This window comes from Hippocampus guttulatus, chromosome 1, assembly GCF_054856545.1.
Source record: "Hippocampus guttulatus isolate MCC_2025c chromosome 1, RoL_Hgut_1.0, whole genome shotgun sequence".
Classification (NCBI taxonomy): domain Eukaryota; kingdom Metazoa; phylum Chordata; class Actinopteri; order Syngnathiformes; family Syngnathidae; genus Hippocampus; species Hippocampus guttulatus.
Genome location: NC_141261.1, coordinates 499,642 through 523,950, shown reverse-complemented (window position 1 = coordinate 523,950; position 24,309 = coordinate 499,642). Strand labels below are relative to the sequence as shown.

Below are 24,309 nucleotides of genomic sequence, written 5' to 3'. Positions count from 1 at the left end.
AAATCTATTTCTTTTGATGTCGTGAGAAGAGACCATTGGGGGCCAGGGGTGGAGGCGACCCCTGGAAGCTCCCAACTTCATCCAAACCCCATCCCCATCCACTCGGACCCCCGACAAATTGGAAAGCCGCCTCCCACACACGCCACCGCGTCCTCCTCCCCTCCGGAACGTGACCTTGCACCTGGCGCCCTCCCGACTCTGTCATCCATTTCATCTCTTCTTTAGCGGATTCAGTCTTGTGTGCTTCAATAAATATTTGAGGGGGGCTGTGTGTGTGTGTGGGGGGGGGGGGGTCAAGGGATGCAGACTGTGTGGCAGCAGCACCATATTGTTTACCTCTACTTTATAAAAAGCCCATTTGTTGCCATCGCTGTTATATGTGCAACTTTATTTTTGCCCGTTTGACCACGATGGAGAACGGTAAGGTGGAGAGGGGGTCCTATCCCCCCGTCCCACCTCCCAGGGTAGGCTGACGATTATGCCCTCTTCTCAACAAAACTGAAGAAGTCGACTGCTGAATCAGCACGCCTGTATGGATTACCACACAAGTTCTCTTCCTCCCTGCAAGGCCCAGCCAGACCTGTAAAATGAAGTTCCCACTTCTCAAATCGAATTTCTCCCCTTTTGCCTGCCGCGTCATATCCAGCAAGCGCGTCTCTAAAGAAATAAATCGCTACCAAATAAGTGACAAATTGGGTTTACTGTGCATGCGTGCGTGTGCGTGAGTGTGTGTTGTGTGATGATGTGATGCTGATCCAACAAATGCTTGCCCGTAGAATTCTCATACAGTCAGACAACTTTTCATTCTTCATTCATTTCAGTGTTGGATCCATTCAAACATCTGGAGATGAAACAATGGTAAACACACATTAAATTAGTCCTCCCAAACATTCCATACCGTTCCTTTTCAATGCACAAATATTTCCCAATGGCTCAGAATATTGTCGCAATAACTGCCTCAGTCCTACAACCAGTTGCAAAATGTATTCATAGCCTGTCTGACATTGAAACATAGGTGATTGATGATGAGTCAATGTTTCCATGAAATATGATAGTGTATTTTTATGTGCAAAAATCCAGGTAATTTTTTTGCAAGTATCTCACATATCTGTCAAGTCACCTGCAACTTCTGTTCCTAATGTTTCAAATGTACCATATGATCAGTCTTAAGCTAATTTACTTCAAGATTCCCCAACCTTTCTGCAGTAATTCATGAAATTCATATTGGAAACACAGACAGTTCGGGGGAGATTTTTAAATGCAGTCTTGAACTCTGTTATCGATTCAACACACAATGGTAAATCTCTTTTTAGCAGACTTCTGTCAAAAGGAATGGTCTTATCTAAAATATGCCTACATTTCGGGTCACTTTGGAAAATGTGATCCAATTTTACAGCGAAAGAATGAATTTCAGGTATAATTACCGGTACTGTTTTCACATGTGTCACATTTAAGCAAAGGTGGATGACAAATATTTTAACTTCTCTGCCTTAACATGAACTTCTGTGCCACTTCTGGCCTAAACTGTGTCACTGCATGCCGGAACCAGGCAGCATATAATATTATATGAGCACACACACACACACAGACACACACACACACACACGCACACACACACACACACACACCTCTGGAGATGTTGTAAAGCTCTGATAGATAAGACCCTCTCACTGATAACTGAGCGTCTCCTGTCAAATTACCCCGAGCGCAAGCAGCTGAGTGTCAGGCGATTGGTTTCCACGCTAAAAATAGCCAAGATAATATTCCTTTTTTGTTGTACAGTATCGCAGGGGCCAGTGATTGAATTAGTGAACGTCCCTCAGTGGCTAAGAGGCAGTAATTACGCCGGAATTCGAGATTACATTATTAACCAGCTGACTTCATTACAATGTAACGTCACCTCTGCCGTCAGTTACATGCTTATCATAAAAAGGAGGCGATCAGGAGTATGTGGAAAAAGGCTGCAGTTGCTCTTCAGTAACATGTCTGCCTCATTAGCAGAGCAACGCTGAGTCACACAAGGATCGCGTGTTTTGACCCAGATGTAAAAGGTATTTAAGATATTTGTTCAAAATTAACAATGTACTTGTCATCAGAGGGGCCCTTGCAAGATCCGTCGCTGTAGATATTCCTTCCTGTGTCAGGCCATTATACACTGAAAAAAATGGTGTGTTGAATTTATTCCATTTTATTCTGCCAAGGGGTCTAGATCAAACCTGGGCAAATTACGGCCCGCGGGCCGGATCCGGCCCGCTGGTCTTTTTAATCCGGCCCGCCGATGGCTGGCACAGTACACAATTAAGGTTCGATGTAAATGATTGTATTCATTTCATTTGGACTTGTAATGACAGGCATTTCAACGCCAGGTGACGCAGTTACTTGAAGTTGCAGAGCACAGGGAGGGAGGGGGAGACGATACGGAAGCCCGCAGTAGTAGCGCTAAATCAAGTAACTCCGCTCGATACGAAGGAATGAGTGTGTCCGCGCCGCTATGTTCAATCATTGATTCCAAAACGACGACATGCAAGTGACTCTTTATTGCAGTGAGTTTTGCTGGAATTGCGAACATCTTTACGTCCTGTAGATCATGGCATCCAAACGAAGAGGAACAGTAAGTGAAGTGCATCTGATTAAACGAAGCGGGTTACAAAGTACGAAACATTCAAGAGACGCTTGGAGTCTGAAAGACTCAAATCTACGAGACTTTGATAAACAAGGAAGCGATTCTTGCTCAGTCCGATTCTGGGTGTTTCCATGCTCAGGGTGAATTGTATGCGGCTCGACGGACAGTCGGGTAAATAAACGTTTCCTGAAACGGTTTGACTGTTATCGTGCTAAAAACTTTGCGCAAACTGGACCGCTAATAAGAGAGCAATCGATTTCCATAGCGGTATGGGCATCGAAGACTTCGAAGCGTCCCGTGGCTGGCTTCAAAAGTTCGATGCACGACATCAGCCGAGCAACGCTGTCTTGTGTGGTGATCGAGGGGAGGTCAAGTTCGAGACAGTGAGTGGAAAGAAAGCCACCAGGTCTTTTACTTGTCTCATTTTGGAAGAAAATAGTCCTAATTTTGTTATATTTTGTCATATACCTGTACTGTATGCTGCAGTTTATGGGCAATATATTGTTGCTTGTGTTGTCACATATGTACAGTATGTTGTTAACATACTTGGACGTTCATCACAGTTGTTTCACTGTTCTCATTAAAAAAAAAAAAGTATGGTAATACTTTAATACTTTTGTTCTGTTGATGTTTGGTATGGACTGTCAACATATACCTGTACATTTTTTATATGTACCGTATCTTGTGCTGACCCGGTCCACCTGTCAAATTTAGAAATCAATGTGGCACCCAAGCCAAAAGGTTTGCCCACATCCTGGGCTAGATTGATCTCTCCTGAACAAGAAAAAAAATCAAAACACTGAAACATGCTGGCTTATATTTTTTCTACATTGTTTGGCAGTTAGGACAAAAAAATGTGAGTTACATTATTACTGGCATACAAAGACATTGTGCTATCTTCACGGGAAATTTAAAATCAGAAAGCATTGTAGTCTTCATCTTACTGAAAAAGAGTGACAAGTGTTGCACAATTAGAATTGTTTTGCATAATTTCACTGAAGAAATCCTTTTTCTGTAAAATAACTGCACTTTCATTATAGAAATATCTAGAAATAAAACATACTCTTATCAGTTTCTGTAAACAATGTCATTAACTTATTTCAACGTAGAAATAAAATCGAAATCAGGAGTAGATTTCTAACTTTTGGCCCGGCCTTCCACAATATTTTCTGCTTCTCATTTGGCCCCCCCGGGAAAATAATTGCCCACCCCTGGTCTAGATAATCAATGTGAAAAATTAAACTGCTATTATAAAGAGTAATTATTGTACGCTGGTACAACATGGTGTTGGATGTGTGCGTTTTCAAGGGGTGTGGCCTACTGAGTAACATCAGTTACCTGGTCGGTTAGTATTTGTGTGAGCTTCTGGATGTGACTTTGGACACTTTGTGTTTGACGGTTTGTACCACTCACTAAACTGCTAAAAGTGTATCGGTCGCTTTGCTCACGTCTTTTTTTTTTTTTTTTTTTTTACATTTCCGTCGAGCTGCTAATTATCTGAAGCTCACTGATAACACAAATTGTACCTCTCAAAACAAAGCAAAAAGAAAAACAAATGAGCAAGCAACGGATCATAACTTGAAAACGTTAAGGCGAGGGCAAATCAAGGTCTTACTTTCGACTACTGTTTATTTACACACCTAGCAACTTATAAAATCAGTGCAATACACTGTTCTATATAAAGACATTGCATTCGTATTGAAAATTTGAGGTTTGCATGGTGTTGCACACAACAACCATTCCAGTTTCTCACATGGCCCTTTAAAAAATGGATTGGCCACCCCTGACCCCCCTGACAAAACAATGGCAGCCGTACCACATACACGCGTGAGGAGCGTTGGGCTTTGAGCACTTGCAGAAAGCTTTGTGTCACACCGGGGTTGGGGGCGTTCATCATGGTGGAGTGCATACCAAAGGCAGGTGGACCCAAGCAGGCGGGGCTAATCTAAAAAAAAAAAAAAAGTCCTTCTTATTACTGTATTTCTAAAAAGACAAACAGAAGTAATAAAATGCAAGATTCCAAAAAAGCATAACACAGTTTAAGTCCAGAAAAACAACCACACCAGGCGTCAGGAAATTTGACACACAAACATGATCGGACACAAAGAGTGAAAAGAAACTGGTCACGACATAAAAATAGACCGACGAGACTACGAGGTACATACATTGACAGGACACGAGTGATTTAAGAAAGCTGATTGCCCGATAAAGGGAGAGCTGATAAGACGTGGCGAAGGCAATGGCCGAGTTTCTAATTATTGATTTGAAACTTCCTAGACCAGAGATCCCATTGGGGAGAGAAGGAGACCAGAAGCGGTGCAATAAAGGACGAATGATTTGGAGAAATGAGACTTCCATTATTTATGTCACTGTGGAGGGGCAACGAGTGGTTCCTCGATTTTAGTGAGACTGTGGCACCGCTTAATCGCCCGATCTTACTGCCTTAAGAGAATTGAGATGCTCCTTAATATGGCAGTGTGGTCATACGTGACTTGACATGTGGAGGAACAGGAAAACCAAAGATAAAAAAAAAAAAAGGCATCACAAACAAACATATTCAGTTCAATCGTCAAGTCAGTATAAATCCCGCCCACCAACTAAACAGACGTTGCTTTGGACCAAGTGTGAATCAATACAAAACAAAAAGTTCAATCCCTCCATTTTCTTTACTGCTCCCCTGTTCAGTGTGACGGGAAACAATAGCGCCCACCCCACAGACTTTGGGCAAAAGGCAGCTCACAACTTGGACTGGTCTCCACTCAATCACATGGCAGACACACATTCACATCATCACTGAACACACGCTGCCTCCACTCAAGTCAGGCGAGTAAGATGCTCAAATGTCAGCGGTTTCTATGAAAACGTAAACATGTTTAATGATTTGGTTATCTGTTTTATTCTTGAAATCTGAAATCTGACAAGGATGCAATTGGGGAGATGTACAATCTGATCGAAATGAAATGTTGAGCATTTTTATATTGGGGCACATCGTCAAAAGAAAATGTCCCCATTATAAAAATGTTGCCACTCATAATCAATCACCTTGGTTGGAAATTGAAATTCAGCCTTTCATACCTGTGTGATTTTCTTTTTTACAGATCATCGTCTCTGTAAATATAACATAAACAATAATCACCGTAGGCCCCGTTCAGTGGGAACCAAAAGCCCGCTCCTCTGGCTGGGACAAAAGACAGCCCTCCCCAAAAACCTCACCCCCAAGCCCAGCCACCACTGCCCCAGCCCACCTCACAACAAAAGGGGGCACGACGCCTTCATTCCCAGGCAACGATATAAATGGCGGCGCCGACTGCTAAAGACGGGCTAGGAACGAATGAGTCTGAAAACGCAATAGCGGGAGGGGTTTGGCATAGAAGTCATAAAAGAGGTGCCCCCCACACCACCTCTCCCTTATCCAAAAGGTTCCTTTGTTGCTAGGTTAGAAGGGACAGGGTTGGTGGGTCGGGGGCGTTGCAGGGTGAGAAACGACAAAGGGCAGGTCGGAGAAAGTGACAGGGGTCAAACCGCCAGCCTCCCCGTCCAAAACATCCACCCCGCATCGTCCCGATCTCACACACAGACACACGCACGCACACACGCGCACACACACACACACACACACACACACGCTTAGACAACTTTGCATTATGTATTCACCTCCGCGAGGGAAGTTATGTTTGAATTGACTGATTGTAGTACGGATTAGGCAACAAAGACTGACTTCAATTTTCATCATGTGAAGAATAAGCGTATTTGGGATTTTTATTTCACGCAGATGCAAATGCATGTTTGAAGATGGTCTCGACATAATTTGGTGCTGATCCAAATTAAGATATCTTCGCCTCATCAGTAGGGTCCCTTGTTTTAGGGTCATTCCAGGTCTTTGGATTCATTTACATCATTACAGTGACCTGAAAAGATGATCTGTCATAAGCAGGCAAGGAATCCTTGTCTGGGCAGTCATCCCACATGTCAGCTGGATGTTACCAGATCATTCAGGATATGTGGTCGGCTGCTTCCACAGGACATAAGTGCTGGATAGCAGTGGCACAACTGTTACCAGTCATTTCAAACCCCATCTTGTGAAGGCGAGCTCCCTCGCAGCCTGCGGCACTTCAAAAGGACAGTTGAGTGTGTGTGTGTGTCCCCAAACAAAGACTCACCATTGCCGCAAGCACGTTTCAATTCAAGCACAATATCTGTTAGTTCTATTTTTGTCTTTCATTCCGTTACGCGCTTTGAAGAGAGCCATAAAATGTAAGGTTTGGGTTCTCGAAGCAATGGCATGAAAGACAATTTCAAAGCAGTTCACCACCATTTGCTCGCCGAAACATTTTATTTTCCCTCCAAGCCAGAGTTTTACCAAAGACCTAGCCCCCATCTTACCCCAAACTGCCTTCCACCCGAACTTTTTCTCTCATGTGCATAACATTGAGGCTACAGATTGTGAAAAATGCAATTAGAGAGACTAAATTAAGTAGTAATGGAGGAGCAGGACTCCGTAACAGAGTTGCCCTGGCAACAAGAACTCACAACAGCGCCTCTAGTAGTTTTGCTACTTTATCTGCAAAATGCACAATTGAGCTTTAAACCGGCCCTCTGTCTGCAGGAGCCAAGCGGGCAGGGTGGAGGGCTGCAAGGAGGGGCCGGGGGGACGCAGTCAGGGGAGGGGGGTGATTGTGGTGGGTTCTTGAACAGCTGCTCGCTCGGAGGTTTCTCTGTGTCTCGTGATATTGCCGTCCGTCAAATGTTTATTCTGCAAACTGTCTAATGCAGCGTGATGCGCTTCTGTGCGCGGATGAGGGGTAGATTTCAAAGACCCCCTCAAAGGATGACGCACGTTCGGCGAGCTTTGATTGCGTGCTACCCTCCGGTCGTAGCGCAACGTGGCAGAAGGGAGGGAGGCATCGCTCTGTAAACAGCCTTCCGTCGTGCGGCCTTGTTGACTAAAATGATAAAAGCTCTGTGGGTTGAGGACATGAAGTGTATTTTCATCACGGAACGCAGACTCCGGGAAATGGGATTACATTTGAAAGGAGGCACCATCACACCTGCAGACTTTGCTGTGAATTTCACAGGGAAAGTTTACTTTATATTTGGATGTTTGACACATTCGGGGTTTGTACATCTCAAACGAAATAGTACTGAAAACGTCTGACAAAGAACCAGTGCCAGGTCACAGATTCTGGTAAACATAAACCAAACCCGTGTCCCAACCATCAAAAAGGAACATGCGAACCGTTTGTATGTCACTAGGGCAGTAATTCCCAACCGCTGTGCTGCTGTACATCAGTGTCAGGTGTGCCATGAAAATTATCCAATCGGTCCAAAAATGATTCGGTTACTACAAATAAGGTATCTTTGTTCATTTAGCCATGTCAGCAATATTCAGTGACAGGCAAAACAATTAAATGCTCTCCCACGGGATACAAGGTACGTAACGAACATGTGAACATCCATCGCCATTCACACAAAAGAATAAGTCATGGCACTCACGCACAAAGTATATGTGGGAGTAAAGTGAGAAGAGCTCATCGTTATTTCAGAACACAATGTAATTTTTGTGACACTTTCATTTGGTGGTTGCTGTGGGATTTTTCGAATATTAAACATACCTTGTCTCGCTAAAGGTTGTGAAACAGACGAAGCGCTCAGCGGCATCACCGATGACATCATCACGTGAGCCTTGAGCAAAGAGACCTGGGCCAAATGACCACCGCCAACGACGCTCTTGTCGGTGCGCCCGCTTGTTCCTTTGCATTTTCGCACCCCAGCTGCGCTCATTTCTAGATGACCGGGTGCCTGCGTTTTTCTCATTCAGACGCTCACATTCAAGCGCACAGGTGTTGAGCAAACGATTGGCTGACTGTAGCTGTGCCAAAACGACATCCCAAACAAGCGTATGGCCCGCATATGTTGCTTCCACAGAATCCAAACGGATCCGAATTAACTCTGTGTGTGTATTTCCTGGAAAGTCCTTTTTTTTTTCAAGCTGATAATTTGTCCTCCATGAGAGTAGGTGAAGTTAAAGTACCTTCCTGTTTGACAGCAGCCAGATGTTTGAGATTGTCGGTGGCTGACACCAGCATTTGTTTTATGCCGATTTTTATTTATTGATTTATTTTTGCCTGCGCTTGCGGTGCTAAGCAGGGAGCTGGAAATATATCCGGGACTAAACATGCCAACACAATCACACCTGCGTTGGTGTGAATGAACAGACGGAGGGATAGATAATGGCCAATGTAAGATGCCCGCCACTTGTTGTGGTGTCTCGAAAGAATATGCTACTCTCCACAATGATTGGAAGGAAAGAAGAGGAAAAGCTCAGGGTGCGGGGGCCTGAAGCTCAGCAAACAGCGAAGGTGACCGAGGTGCTCTAGTTTTCCAGTGTAGAAATGGTACATTGGAGTTAATATCACACTGAATCGCACTGAAGCAGCAGCCGATCACAGGGGCCCGTGCCAAGATGTTTGGCCAGCCATCAGTCGGTAAGTGTTACTGATTAGGCGGGAGAGCCCATCGCTGTGTAGTGTTTGGACTCTTCCCAATTCAGGGCAGAATGTTCCACCATCTCGCATTGAAAGGCTTATTTGCATCTGCGGATCCAAGCTGTCCCATGCCACCCCCTTTCTCACACATGAATTCATGAATGGGAGAGGTTTTAAGTTTAAGAGGCATGTTTTTTTTAAGAACATTTTGGTCTGATTCCAAATTTTTGATTTCATGTCCTCCATCAGGCCAAATATTTTCAAGGAGTAGTGCAAGATAATTGCTTATTATTTTGCGATCTGTATGCACTTCCATACGTTTCTGCAACCCCCGCAGGTCTAATTCAGCCTGGCATAGAAAGAGGTATTAAATTCAGTGTTCATTTAGTTACCTCCGGAGGAGTGTGTTCAATCATTAAGAGAGATTTACACTGTCGATTGAAACATTGGGCCTTGACATCAGCGCCACAAAAGCTTAGACAACAAAAAAGTTAAGGGCCATCGATTTTGTCCAGGTCAGTTTGAGTAGAGCGGTTTTTCTTTAAATTCTGTTGAAGCAACTCATAAGCAGTGCCTGAATAATTAATAATTGCAATTTTTTTCAAGGTTTTTTTTTGTTTTTGTTTTTGAACAGAACCCTACATTACAACTTATTAACAAGGGAAACTAGAACAAAACACGCCGTTGGTCTCACCCAGCTTTCACTATTCGCAACTTTCAGAGAGTGTCTGTGGGAATTTCTATAGGGGTGTTCACACGGCAAGATTTGGTCCGGTGCTATGCCGGGGCTGCCCCAGTAGAGCGTTGCCACGTGCAAATGATCTCTTCATTATTATTATTATATCTCTTCATCCAGACGAGCATCTGTAAAGTCAGAGGTCACTAATGTTGCTCAAGAGGCTGAACTCCCAGTTAATAAATGAAGATTCAGCATTGAAGCATTGAACGACTTGATTGATTAATTCATACGAGGTGTGTTTTGAACGTTTCTACATCAACACTTGTTGGAGCTATATTGTAGAAGACAGATGTGGAAAAGGGGGGCATTTAAAAGAAGTTTAGTAAATAAAGATGCATTTTGCTGAGTGAGTGGCATGTGTGTACCTGGCGAGTGTGTGTACGGCGCTCCCCCCCCCCCTTTGGCCAGAGGCTGTTAAATAATGGATGCGTTGGAGGCAGCACTGGCAGTTTGAAATGTAAATGTGATGGATCCAGAGTAATGTGTGTGTGTGTGTGTGTGTGTGTGTGTGTGTGTGTGTGTGTGTGTGTGTGTGTGTGTGTGTGTGTGTGTGTGTGTGTGTGTGTGTGTGTGTGTATATGCTTGAAGCTGTCACTCGTGGATGGTATTGGTTATGTGTCTAGACTGCATGAAAGGACATCAGCAAAGAAGAGGTTTCCTGGCACGTTTTCAGGTATCACGTCGCAATTGGTCAGAGGCTTTACTTGACTACAACATCGTTGCCCCATGCGAACTTGTACATAATATTGCTGAAGCTACATTCTTATGCACGTCCATCCACTCATGTGTTTCAATTTGGAAAACAGCGAAGTGGAGGGAACGGTGCCTGCATGGAGTAGCAGTGGATCAATGAGTAGCACTGATGGAGAAAACTGGCATCTGTTGCCATCCCAACCCGTAACCACAGCCAGCGCTTTCCTGTGGTGCCTTCACGTGTGTGTGTGTGTGCGTGTGCGTGCGCGTGTGCGTGTGCGTGTGAGGCAGCAAAAGCAGCGGAGACTCAGGCAGTCTGAATCCCCCTGACAGCCACTTGTCACTCTCCCCCCCCCCCCCCCCCTTGACCATCTGGACTTCTGCCTTATCTCCCAATGCACACGCACACACAAGCTGCTATTGGACCTCTACCCCCTACCGGACAATTGGTCACCCTGTTTCTGTTTGGAAAGTGCTCAAGAAACTAGAAATGTCATCACAAGTGTTTTCACAGAGGAATTTATGGCACATTTCCAATGAGCATTAATATCAGCGCAGTATGATTTTGAATGGTTTTGTTCTGGCTTTTATTTTCACTGCAACCTGTGTCAGGGGATGGCTATCATAACATAAATTGCTACCCTGGGCCAGATTTACTACAAACAGTGTGTGCGAAATTGCGCATTCGCTCTATCTTACGCAACGTTTTTTTGAGCCAAGGCACTTATATTTCGAAAAACAATTGATAAAAAGTGGATGCATAGGTTAAAAATGTACCTTCTGTCATCTAGTAGAAGAACTTTTGATTGATCTGCCTGTTACTATATATGTGGTTGGCATAGATCAATAAACAAAACGTTGAGGGGGGTAAATACGTTTCCATCCAAATAATTGACAATGGACAACTTCCCGCGTCACACTTGATCAGCGCTCACGGCACGCTGGTTGAGAATCACTGCTATAACAGATTGCATGCGGTCTTGGTTTTGCTCTGTCTTTTTTTGTTGTTGTTTTCAGCACCAGCTGGAGTGGAGGGCGTGCCTTTTCAGCAGGTGCACCTGTGCCTTGTTTCCAATCAAGCCTGCCTTGTATTTATGGACTGCCAAACTGCCTTTTCTCTTGTGAAATTGTTACTCTTGTTTGCTTTTTATGCTCATGTGATATTTTCTGGACTTCTTGCCCATGCACATATTGTTCATCTTGTTTCTCTAGGTTCTTGGTTAGGAAGTATTTTGGTTCTCAAGTCATTTTGGACTACTTTAACATTTGTGTGCTTGGATTTGAGTACTTTAGGTTGTCAGATTTACCTTGCAGTTTGCAAGCGCTTTCTTTTTTTTCCGGGTTTGTTGCTAGCAATTTCTGTTGGTACTTTGTCGCTACTTTGTTTTTTGAAAAAAAAAAAATTGTAACGCAGTTCATCTGATTCTGCAATTTTCGGATCCTCACTCCACCTGGCTTGTGTTCGGACCATGTCAGTGGGCCGTATTGTAGAGGAGAATTTGCGCTTCAGATGGCGCTGCTGATTTTGCCATGGAAAATTTGGGAGAGCACTGCAAGACGAAAATTAGGTTTCATGTGGTAAATTTAGAAGTGCTGTGGGAAATAGGGAAGATAAATCATTTGCTTCAGTAATTTCAAGCAAAGCAGCAGGTGCATAAAATCCATTTTTTGTTTGATTGAACTCATCCCAAGTTCGTGTCAGTTGGATGCATAACGTTGTGTTCTAAACTTGGTACAACACAACTGAAAACCCGCTAGATTTGTTTTTCAACAATTGAAAATTTCAACAACTGAGAGTTTATGGTCCACCCTTGTTTGTTTTACCCGTATTTCACGTTTTTCTTTGTTTATTGCCTTCACCAAATCTGAGACTGTTTGAGTCCAAATCACCTGGGCCTAATTCTCGCAGGAGTAGCTTTTAGCACACAATGACTACTTGGTAAACATTCAGAAGACAACATAGCAGCCAATATGTTTTGCTGTTTTGAGCCTTATAGTCTTCGCCATCTGCAGGATTCTGGACCAGATTTGTTTTATACCACACATCCCGAAGAATCAAATGTTTTCCAGATTTAGATTCAGCTGTAAGCATCCTCGAGCTTCTTTCACACCATCTCAGGTCACATGTGGCAACCCAACTGCCTGACAAGAATATTTGACCAACTGTACTGTCACCATTGAAGTACAAATGTGGATCTGACAGCAGACCGCGCCCCCTCCTTGGAATGCAATGACTTGTCTCTGGCCCACTCTGGTGTTTTAACAGCACATGTGTGCGGACCGACTGATGGCTGAGGAGCATAGCGGGATTGTGACAGCCAGTGCAAGTGTGTCTTATCTGTCATATTCACAACCAGAGAATTCCATTTTAATGGGTAAAGCCTGCAGAAAGCAAGAACCCTGTCCACTTTGTCTTTAAGGGTTGTATTCTCATCTTTCCAAAAAGCCTTCTGTAGCTCTGATATTCTCCTCGGTTTTGGTCCATATGCTGGATGAACACTCAAACACTTCTTAACTCGGGTCCCCTTGATTTTTTTTTGGTTTTTTTTGTTGGGGGGGGGGGGCTTCTGGTTGATATATATATATTTATATATATATATATAGTCTTTCTCTTCTCTCTGAGTGAATTTATATCGTTCTTTATGAAATGACCGTGTAATAAAAGATGTGACTTCGGGCACAATTAAGCCGTGGTCCATGTGGTCCCACAGCAGGGTTCCCTGGGATATATCCACGCCATTGGACGTGGCAACACCAGGGTTCAAGCCTATTGGAGACGGATGGCACATGAGTGTGGCTGTGTGTGCAATAGGAAAAGAGCAAAAATCGGCTGCGTATGAGAAAGCAGAAGGGGAGAGAGAGTGCGTGTCAGGAAAAAGAGCAAGCGAATGTGTGGTGTGGTGTGGGAGCGACAGATCGTCCTTCAGGCTCACCTCGGCTCCCTCGGGGTCCGACTTCTCGGCACAAGCTGCAGCATTTTACTGGTCCCGGCTGACGTACATGAAATGGAAAGAAATTTACTGCTGTGGAGCTCATGGACTTGGCAGCCAGGCGAGCACCGACATCCTTCTTTTACCACAATCCACTTTTACCATCATTGGTTTCTCCCTCATTCCCGGCCATGGGCTCCACCTGTCGTACCACTTTACTTCCTATGGTATGCTCCAGTCTTGCTACACCTCCATTTGTCCATCTCTATTAGTGGGAAAAAACAAGAGAGTGGGGTTGAATGACTTGTGATCCGAAATGAGTGGGTACACAGCTGTAACAACAGCAGTAATAGTCCCACGGTGACAGCAACAACAATGAAAACACTTTTCAAAAACTGATGGCTTTATGTGTCCCTAAACGTATTTTTGACTACCACATCAGATTTTTGAGATGTGTGAGACAGATTTCATTATAATTGCATTATAATTTATAGCTGTGGCATTTCAGAAAAAAAAACACCTGTTGCCAAACCTAATCCTCGATTCATCAATATTACTAAGCATATTATTATGTGGGCGGCCCGGTGGTCACAGTGCAGAGGTTGTGGGTTCGATCCCAGCTCCAGCCTCCCTGTGTGGAGTTTGCATGTTCTCCGCGGGCCTGTGTGGGTTTTCTCTTATTTCTTACTTGTTATTATAACTAATAACAAGCACATAAATGTGAAGGTGCAATGGCCTCGGCTACAATTACAGCTCCAGAAGCATTGATCAACAACCGCAGGGCAGAGAGAGAAAAGAGCAAAGAAGCGAGTTAGTACTATGGATGTAGAGTTTAAATGGAGACTAAATTGTCCCATAGGTGTTAATGGCAGTTTGAATTGATGTTTGTCGATATTGTGACTACCAAATGAGTGTTTACACTTGACCGCTGTTTCCCAACCGTTGTTGGGGCAAGGCGATTATTTCACAGCACGCCGCTTAGCAAAACGTTTCACAAAAAGTGGAGACACGGGTTCTGTCATCTAGTGGAAAAGTATTTGATTGATTTGATAATTTCCCACAGCACACCTGATGATCGCTCATGATACTCTGATGTGCCACGACACACTGGTTGGGAATCACTGCACAAGACTAGAAAACTTAAGTCCTTTGGAATGATGGAAGAATTGTGGGCACTGGCCGAATACCGCAATGGCTGGCTACTTCTTGGTTGCCATGGTGATTTTGAGCAATAAGCATGAACAATGTGGGACACTTTGCAAAAGATTTGGACTATCTGAAGTGGTGTTTTTTCAATGGCCATTTTCACATCAGTTATTTTGACAGTGACAAAATAAATTGTTGGACAAATACAATTTGTAAATGACCGTATTTTCCGCACTAAAAGCTACACTGGATTACAATTTACAGTGCATCCACTAGATGGAGCTACGCTCCTTCCGTTCGACTCGAGAGGCGTTCACGACCGCCTCCGAAACTGAACCAACAGCAAGTTATAACATTGTAAGCATGTCTCCAGCAAGGAGCCATCTTGGGGTCGACATATTACCGTAATGACCATATACAAGGCGCGCCGGATTTTAAGACGCACTGTGAGCTTTTAAGAAAACGGAAGACTTTTCGGTGCGCCTTATTGTGCGGAAAATACGGTGCACAAAAATGACTACACTGGTAGAGGAGTGGTGCACTTAAAAAAAAATCTTTGGGGGGCTAAAATGGTGTGTTCAGGTGTGTTGCAACAAATAGAGATGGAATACATGCAGGAAAGCCCACCCCTGGTCTATGCCATGCATGTCTAAACTTTAGATGTTCTTCCATCCCTCCTCCAGACCTTCTGCCTCCCCCCTTCTTGTTTCATCCGTCCATCATAGTTGAGCCGGTAACAATGGGGTGAGATGGAGGGACGAGGATAAGGTGGGCGGGGGCTGGTGCCGTCCTTTCAGGCAAGGAGTGGAAAGTGTTTGTGTGTACAGCTGAGGGAGGCGTCGATATGATGAGGCTTCAGTGTTGTCGGGATGGATTAGCAGGATGACTTTGAGGGGTTTGTTCTCTTGTGTCTGAGCACACAGCAAACTCGCTTTCCTCTCCCTCCTCAACTCAGCAGAAAACCCCGCCTCAACCCTCCCCACCATATCTTTCTCCAAATCTCTGTGTTGATCTGCTGCTGTGGGATAACTAAATCTCAGCTGCATCTGACTCGTCATCCTCAACAGATACCCTGAAATATCTCCCTGACACAATTATTGAAAATTGACAAGAGGTTCCAACTAAATCGTTTACATTGTTTTGTATCGACAAAATGAGGCCCAGACTTGAACCCCAACATAATCCTTGACTCTGACACCCTCAAAGGTTACAGCATTAGGCACACCTGCAGAAGCAAATGTGATTAAATGCAAGACGGTGCAATGCAGCATCGTGAAATATGAAGGGAACCAAAATAATGGAAACCACTCTCGGTATGATATTAATACTTGCGGCAAACTGCGACCACCAAAAAGAACAGAAATTCTGTGCAGAAGCAGAAAATGTGAATAATTGGGTCGCATTAGAAATGCATAATGTTGTGGATTGTGGGTGTTGTGGATATTGCCTATGTACAGTGTATGGGAACAGGAAGCCCCTAAGGAGATAAAACCATGGGTACTTTGATACAGTCAATTGGTTTGTGGAATGGGAAATTGTGTCACCGCTGAATCATGTTTCCACCATGTGAAAATGTTGATGTTTTTTTTTTTTAACCATTCTCCTATGTCTATTTCTTTGACAGAACCAAAATGTTGACAGGTCAATGTTAGCCACGACATATTTAGCTCATGTTTAGTCATCAAAATAAAATTAAGAGTAGCTATAGAACAACAACCTGGAAAGAAAACATATTATACATAACGTATTACTATATTGTACGACTTTATTATATTATTTTATTGTATGTAATGTGTCACTGATGGCGTAGCGGTACACTCGCCTGACTTGTGCGGAGGCAGCGTGGGGCGTGGGATCGGTTCCCACTCAGCGACAGTGCGGATGTGGGTATGAATGGTTCTTTGTCTCTGGATGTCCCCTGCGACCAGGTCGGGCTGAAGTCCGCCTTCTGCCCGGAGTCAGCTGGGATCGGCTCCAGCAACTCCCCTGCGACCCTGTTCAGGATAAGCGGCGTTGAGAATGGATGGATGGATTGTATGTCATTATATGGATGGTCACCTTATCATGAAAAAGAGAAAGTCAAACTAAAATGAATGGATTTATAGGAACTGGCAGCACTGTAGCGACAGTATCTAACCATCCAGTTCACTATTTCCACAACGAGATAAATGGCTCTTTTGATAATAAAATGTATACAGCTTGATCGAGCAATCTGATTGTGTATAATTTCTATGACCTCTTGATGAACATGTTTGGACGAAGCTAATGATGACATGTTCTATCGGAATAAAATTCATGTATAAATCGAATCAGAATGAGCTTATGAACTCATGAGATTTTCGTCTTTATCTGTTCTCGTCAGCCCAAACTGCTCCTTGAGTCAACCAATCGACTCCCTCCAGCCACTCATGTCTTTTCCAGGTCTGCCTCATTATCACGTCAGTTTGTTTGTATTTGGTGCCCTGGTTTCTTTCGGTCTTTTAGTTTCACTGCTGTTGTCGGAAGTTACGTTTCCCGACTCATGTCATGTTTCATGTCATGGTGGACCTTGCTCATGTTTGTTTGCTTCTTTGAATCCCTTTTTTGGAGAGACTGAAGTGGGGGCTATATTTATTGGGTACTTTGATTTTTCCATGTGCCGTTTTTGCTCTCTTTGTTAATAAACATAATTGATTTGAGCTTATTCTTGTTTCCCTGTCTTGTTGTCCAGCTTCCCTGCATTCACATAATTTCAATAAAAGACCCTTCTACATTAAACATTCGGTAATTATGACTGTTGTTAATTTAGGGTAGCTGTGACATCAATATTGTGTGGTGGTCGAATACATTTTTTGAGCATATGGTTTGTATGCCATCATGTTGATGTACGATTATTAATGCAAATCTATGGAGGGTGGCCATGTGTGCCTGCCTCTTTTTTTTTTCACCGTGTCTCATGAACGTCTTCCTCTTTCTGCTGTGTTTCGTCTTGGGCCGCTTGAGCCCCCCCCCCCCCTGCCGACCCGTGTCATGGCGTATGATTGATGTCGCGGGGCAGCATGACCACTTCTCACACTGCTCGTACACGGAGGAAGGGAAGGCGCAGTAATGTACATGAAGGACTGCTACCCAGTGATGCCTTCTCTAAAGGTGGCTCCCTCGCAACTGGAGGCGATGCTCCATCTCAAAATGTTGCAGTCTGTACACTGTTCCAAGTGAGATATGGAGTTCCTGCTGCAATTATAAGGAAAAAGCAATTTTGCATTTAGAAAAATTATTTAAAATAAATAAACCGAGGAGACCCCTGGAGAACGGAACAGAATTCCTCAACACTGTTTGTGAAGGCTAAATAAACGCTTTAAGCCATGAAGATGCTGCATCAGAATCTGTCCAAGCGACAAAGTATTTTTACTTCGTTACCTCTAACCTCAGTAGCAATTTGGGTCTATAGGTAGACTTTACGACAATGTTTAGGTTTCAGCCTACTTTGTACTTGTGCTCCTCACATGTTTACACACATATCTGTACTTTTTACTCCTTATACTTGAAAAGGAAAGCCTTCTAATTATTTCATTTTGGATTAAGTTCACTCTGGCTTGGCATATTGTTCAAAAACATCAATCTGGATAAATCGCGGCAGGACTGATCAAGTGATTTTGATTGCAGTTGGATGAGAAGTACTAAGTATAAACTTATATCCCATTCCGACACCCTATTGGTTTTTGCACGACGCATCGCACCTGCACGTGACACAAATCAACAACTCGCCTCAACAACAACCCTTTTTTGTGATCATTAAATGCCAATAACGCTCAGCAGATGTAGACACAGTGGAAATAAGCTGTTTTAGCCCTCCGGGTGGAATGCCTGACATGACAAAGGAAAGTTCCGTCTTTAATATAATTGACCATCAATTATCCAGTGACACCGGATCCACCGCGAAACACCATACACGCATATTCTGTTCCGACAATGAGTCGGATCCATTATTTTCAACTCTCTGCCACTGCCACTTTCTCATTTGTCAAGTAAGCACAGATAAGAGTTTGTTCTTGGGATATCTGTTACCAAGCAGACACGCCGCACATCGTCTAAATGTCACACTTGTAGAGGCAGTTATCGACATCTTCAAAGATGACTCGAAACTCTCCAAATGTATCTGCGACCCCGACTGCTCACGTCCCGTGGCTCTGTTCCATGAAAGAGATGTTCCGCTCTCTCAGAAGCAGTCATTATACTCATGGAACTCATCCTTGTCTCATTTCTGCGTGCACCGCCTTTGAGCCGGCGCCCCGCTGAGTCTGCGGGGCGCGGACCGTCACCGGCAGAAGGCCGTCCGCTTAAATCACCGTTTTCAGCAGCACGTTTGAAGACAGAGGATTAAAGTCCTTGCTCGCTGCCCTCTCGCTCCCTCCCTTGCCAATTTTTTTGGCCAGCCACTGGCTGTTTTTTTTTTCCCGGTTGAAAGAGTATCGACCTGATGGAGCTCCGCGCACATGAGGACGACATGGGTGTCACTGAAGCCTGTCCCCAAAGGCCTCTCAGGTTGCTGCTCTATAACACTTTAAAAAACAGCCAAGGAAAAAGCGTCATCATTGAAACCATGCCTTGCTGGAGAAATGCTGATTTAGCAACAATAATTCATGCTAAGCTAGTGCTAGGGGTGACTGTGAAGTGAGCTGAGTGTTCAAGTATGAATAGCCACTAAACAGCTGTCCGCTCCTACACTGTAAGATGGTGGAAAGAAGAAGGAAAATAAGTTGACTGACAGGGCCCTAAAGGAAATAACATTTTCAATTTGCTGCGGTTATATGGTCGGTAAACAAACATGTCAAAAGTTTTCAAAGTGTGTAAATATTTTTTGAGAGTAATATTTAAGTCCAGTGTGTCTGTTAAACGTTATTTAAATCAAATAAGAAGACACACACACACACACACACACACACACACACGTGTACACAACATTATAAAAAAAAGGATTGATCAACACAAATGAAATAATGTCTGAGAGCTTCCATTCATGCAAAATGAAAGCGAGCCATCTACATTCGTGATTTACTAATAATACCAGTCTTCACTTAAGATTTGCATTCAATTGCAAGTTGTTTCACTCCAAAAAAGATTTGCCTTTTTTGTAGCGCATCCACAAAGGATATCTGTGTTGGGCTCACAAAGAGCACACTGAAAAAACAATGCTTCGCTGGTCTCACTCAATTTTATTTTGTGTGGTTACATGAAATGAAATCATCTGGATCCAGAAACGTTTTTCAGTAGACCCTATAGTCTACTTTAAAAAAATGCATCTGATTTTATGATGGGAACCACTTCATGAAATAAAATTAAGTAAATGTTTCAGTTTTCAGTGTACGGTGACGAGTTTAATGGAACTTTATTACTTGACAGATGAGTGACTTTAGTTTTGCTTGTGTTTTAGCCCCAGGCCATTTCCATTGTCATTTACTTCAAAACAAAAACTGCAATGGGATTAGACATAAAATGAAGTTCATCAAGAGACAAAAGATGTATTTTGCAAGCCAAATGCATTCAATTTACCATTCGGCCAAGCCTCAGAATTTAAAAAAGTGCAGCTTCCTGCCTGCATCCTGCTTCCCAGCAGAGCAATCAAATTAGCTGATTTAACAAAAAAAATGTGAGCTTGCATGTTTTGTTTATGGTTTTTTTTTTCCTGATATTTGTAGTGTACATTTGCATGCAGCCAAAGAATCCCGGTTTGGCCCCAGAGGAGCTCGGCATCATTGGAGCCGGCTGTAGCTGCGGGCGAAAACAACAAGGCTTTTAAACGCACGCCGTCAAAGAAGAAACGCCTTCGGTCGCTCGTAGCTCATTGAAATGGTGCGCTTCCGGTCTTTGTTGCCTTGTATGTACGTGTGTTTGCGTAAATCCTCCACTGTTGCAGTGCCGCGATGCTGCCAGGGAACTCTCGCTGTCGGGTTGCTGGGAATCCGGTGCACGGGGAATCTCAGAGGCAGGCATTAGCACTGAATGCACCTTTGCAGAGAGCACGTGCATTTAAGACAATTATGGCACATGTGTGTGTAAATGTGTGTTGCCAAGCGATAGGGACGAAGACGCAAAAATGGCGCATTTTGCACGCTTCAATCTCCGAACTAAAAGACTTCACCGCTCTTGAGTGTTAAAAATATTTCAGGGGCTCACAATGGAACAGTTCGAACTACAAAGCTATGCACCGTGCACAAACAAACACACGCACACACACACTTTGACTGGCCATCAATACTCTGCTGCTTCTTTGAAAATTGAAAGACTACTCCTCTGCCAAGATTTTCAACATAATAAATGCCTGATCTTCATAAAGACTTGGTCATGATTTTTTTTTTCAAATATGACAACAAAATGCGTTACCAAGCTTGTCTTCGAGACTGCTTTTGGAAGTTACATTGCAAATTAAACCTGTTGTCACTCATTTGCATGCAAATTCTGAACAGGACATATGACCTAACTTTGGGCAATTTGGAGTCTTTGATGAACATGATGAACTTTTTGGAATGTGGGAAGAAGCCAGAGTACCAGCAGAAAATCAAGCTCATAAGGGGAGATGCAAAAAAATGAGATTTGACCCCACAATTTCAGAACTGTGAGGCAGATGAACTAACGACGAAGCCACCCACTGAGCTGCCCCATGTGAAAGCTAATAAAGGCTTAAAAAGCTTTCATTTAGTCACAATTGCAGTGTCAAAAGAGTACATTGAGAATAAAGACAACATGCTAAGATGTAAACGTTTTTTGGACAAAGTCAGTTTGCATCAGACAGCAAGGATACGCCAACTTGACAGTTAGCATTAGCCAAATAGCCAGCGAGGTTCACTGACAGTGCAGAAAACTTTTTCTAGTTCACGAAAAACAAATAAACTTGAACTAAAAGAACATTTTTGTTTAATTAAGTAATAATAAAACAACAATAATCATAAAAGATTACTAACCGAGACCGCATTGTCTGTTTACCAAACTGGTGTAAATGTTGTTTTTGTTCATCAGCTTTTTGGATTGTTATGAAATCTATTCATTTGGGCTCTGCTGGTTTTCGTATTGGATTTGCGGATGGTTGTTTAGCTGTCCTGTATGAATAGTTTTTAAATAGGTAAATTGGTATATTTTGTAGAATTTGTAAGATAATCCTTATTGAGAACTATTTTGATCTCGTACATAGTCAAAGAAACTGTAAAAACTAATCGCAAAAACCAGAATTTGAAAAAAGCCGAAAAATCTACAACCATCATTACTTTTTTTTGTTGTTGTTGTTGTCAATTTGGCCCTTTTGATTGGACTTCCCTTGAATGCTGACAGAGAATCCGTGAGTGTGTACGTTTGTACGTTCCCGCTCCTCCCGAGCGGAGACAGCGGTCCATCTCACAGCACAGATTGGCCCTGACAGCAGCGTTATTTCAAGTTGGGGCTTTGAGCTAAATTGGAGCGAGCATTACCACCTGTGCTCACACCGCTGCTCCGCAGAGAAAAGCGAAAAGTGGAGAGCGGGTTGTGGTATTAACCTGCGGTGTGCACAGCTAGGAGGGCGGAGCTCAAAGCATTCCCTTGCTGCACATTCAGTTCCTGTCTCCGCCGGTCTATTTCCTCTTTTCATACACGAGTCCTCAAAAAATACAAGGTAGTCTCAATACTTTGGAGAAAGGCAGACTTTCTTGTTGTGGACCGAGCGCCATGTGCAATCCTCACGAACATCAACAGCACAGCGAAGTGGAGATCAACTGTGCGAGCTCGCATGCGCGTGTGTGTGTTTGATGGCCTTTTTTAACAAGTACAACTTTGACACCGGTGGTGCCAGTACTGTCGCAAATGAACAGTCGAAATGTCCCTCCGAATCAGAATTAGCACTTCTTTGCTTCTCCAGACCGGCGTGTGACATCAACACACAGAGAGAGAAGGCCTTCGGAAGAGTCCATCAAGTACACACAAGCGTCCCCACCCCTCCCGCCACCCCAAAACACCCGATCCTCATCATGTGTAGGAAACAGTGAGCGCCACGTAGTGACGAGGGTGGTGAAGCAGCGTCAGGTCAGTCACGAGGTCGCCACACTTACTGCACAGCCGAGCTCATTTCCAGCACTGTGGCGAAGGCTCCCCCCCAGGAGAAGAGCAGCTTGTGAAACGGCTCATTCACTCTCTGATCACAGCTTTGCACGCACACGCGCGCGCGCGCGCACTCAACCGAGCACACATTCCAGGCTGTTTTCATCCCCCCCCCCCCCCCCCCCCCCGTCTTCGGTGTCATGAAATATTTCCTCAGCGCTGACAGCTCACATTGTGTTCACCGTCGCTTACCAGACTAGCCAGATTTCTTCTTTAAAAAATAAAAATAAAAAAGCATGTTTGTGTAGCAGTTTTAAAATCACAAATAGACTCACTCAATACTTCACAATATTTCTTTGTTAAACTAATTGAAACAAGAACGAAAATATCACAATGATGACGTCCCCTCGCTGTTGCATGCTAGAAACGTTTTCATTGAAACAAACGCGCAAACACACAAATACATACACGTGCACACGTTCAGATTTGTGTACATGTCCGACGGTTGTCGGTACGACGATGTTTTCAAATGCGGTATCTGCCACGTTCTGCAGCCGCAACATTAGGTACACTCGCATGATCTGACGAGATTCAAGAGCTGTGCGACAAGTTGTGCTTTTGAAAATCAAGCGCTGTTTCTAATATCATGGTTTATTTAGATCGTGGCAAACTATGAGGCAGTTCCACACAACTGCAACTACGATCATTACAAAGTGGCACCTGGACCTAATGAAGAAAAATAGTGCTGTATAAAATAAAAAAACGGAATAAAAACAAATGTAAAAGAAATAAAGTGGTTTAATAAAGCGCAATTATTGTACGTTGGAACAAACGAGTGTATTTCTCAGGCTATTTCAGACAGAATTGAGCATTAGCACTTCTGTCTTTGAAAGTTTGGAGCCAGTTCTTTCTGAATACATTGAGTGTAGTCTGGTGTCATTTGCTTGAGGTCGTTGGGGAGACTTTTCCACATCAGGTTTGTTTTCGGCACTAGCTGCCACTATCTTGGCTGTAAACAGTAAACTCGCCTGCGATACACTTCCCCTCAGCGGACCCCGTGGATCGATCGCATCACACGCCGCAGCCCTTGACTCACACTCGAGTATGGCGCAGAGGGAAGGCAGGCGGCCGGCGGGTCAATGGCGGCCTCCTTCTCGGTCAACGTGGCGAGCTCCGCGCTAACAGTGTCGGCGCTCTCAGGTGACTGGCGCACTCGCCTAACGACCGGCCAATCAATAACCCGCCGCCCTTGATACTAACCGATCAAAGTGACATGTTGATCCCGAACATCAACAAACTCAATAAGACCATGTCCACATTAACACAGGCTGTTTTTTTTCAACACCCTCTTTTTCCGAAGCACTTTTTCCACAGGCATTCTGCACCTTTTTCTTTAAATCCAATTTAGTACCAATTTTTTCTCATGTGAAAATGTGGTTTGCGTGCTATTCAGTCGCTTTTGCGCGTACGCCTCTGTAATACTCTTCTCAGGGGATGTTTGAATTGAGAATTTGTTGTGGAAGTGACATGTCTGTTGTCCCCACCGTAACTCATCGTCTTGAGCGGCACACATGCAACAGCGTTTTTTTACTGTAATGGAATTAAAAACAATAATAAATAAATAAAACACTTTGAAACCTTTTACAC

General features: G+C 43.7%; 1 protein-coding gene across 1 annotated transcript; it reads right to left on the bottom strand.

Annotated features, from left to right (window-relative positions):
• Positions 1–3,251: 3,251 nt before the first annotated feature.
• On the bottom strand, positions 3,252–22,777 carry LOC147209926 (uncharacterized). The gene is made up of 5 exons (XM_086129759.1): positions 22,674–22,777; positions 16,439–16,610; positions 13,633–13,735; positions 13,474–13,531; positions 3,252–4,568 (listed from the first exon to the last, which is right to left on the bottom strand). Exons 1-5 carry the CDS (start codon positions 22,688–22,690, stop codon positions 4,517–4,519), a joined length of 402 nt encoding a protein of 133 aa, XP_085985885.1. The 5' UTR covers positions 22,691–22,777; the 3' UTR covers positions 3,252–4,516.
• Between the last annotated feature and the right edge of the window lie 1,532 nt (positions 22,778–24,309).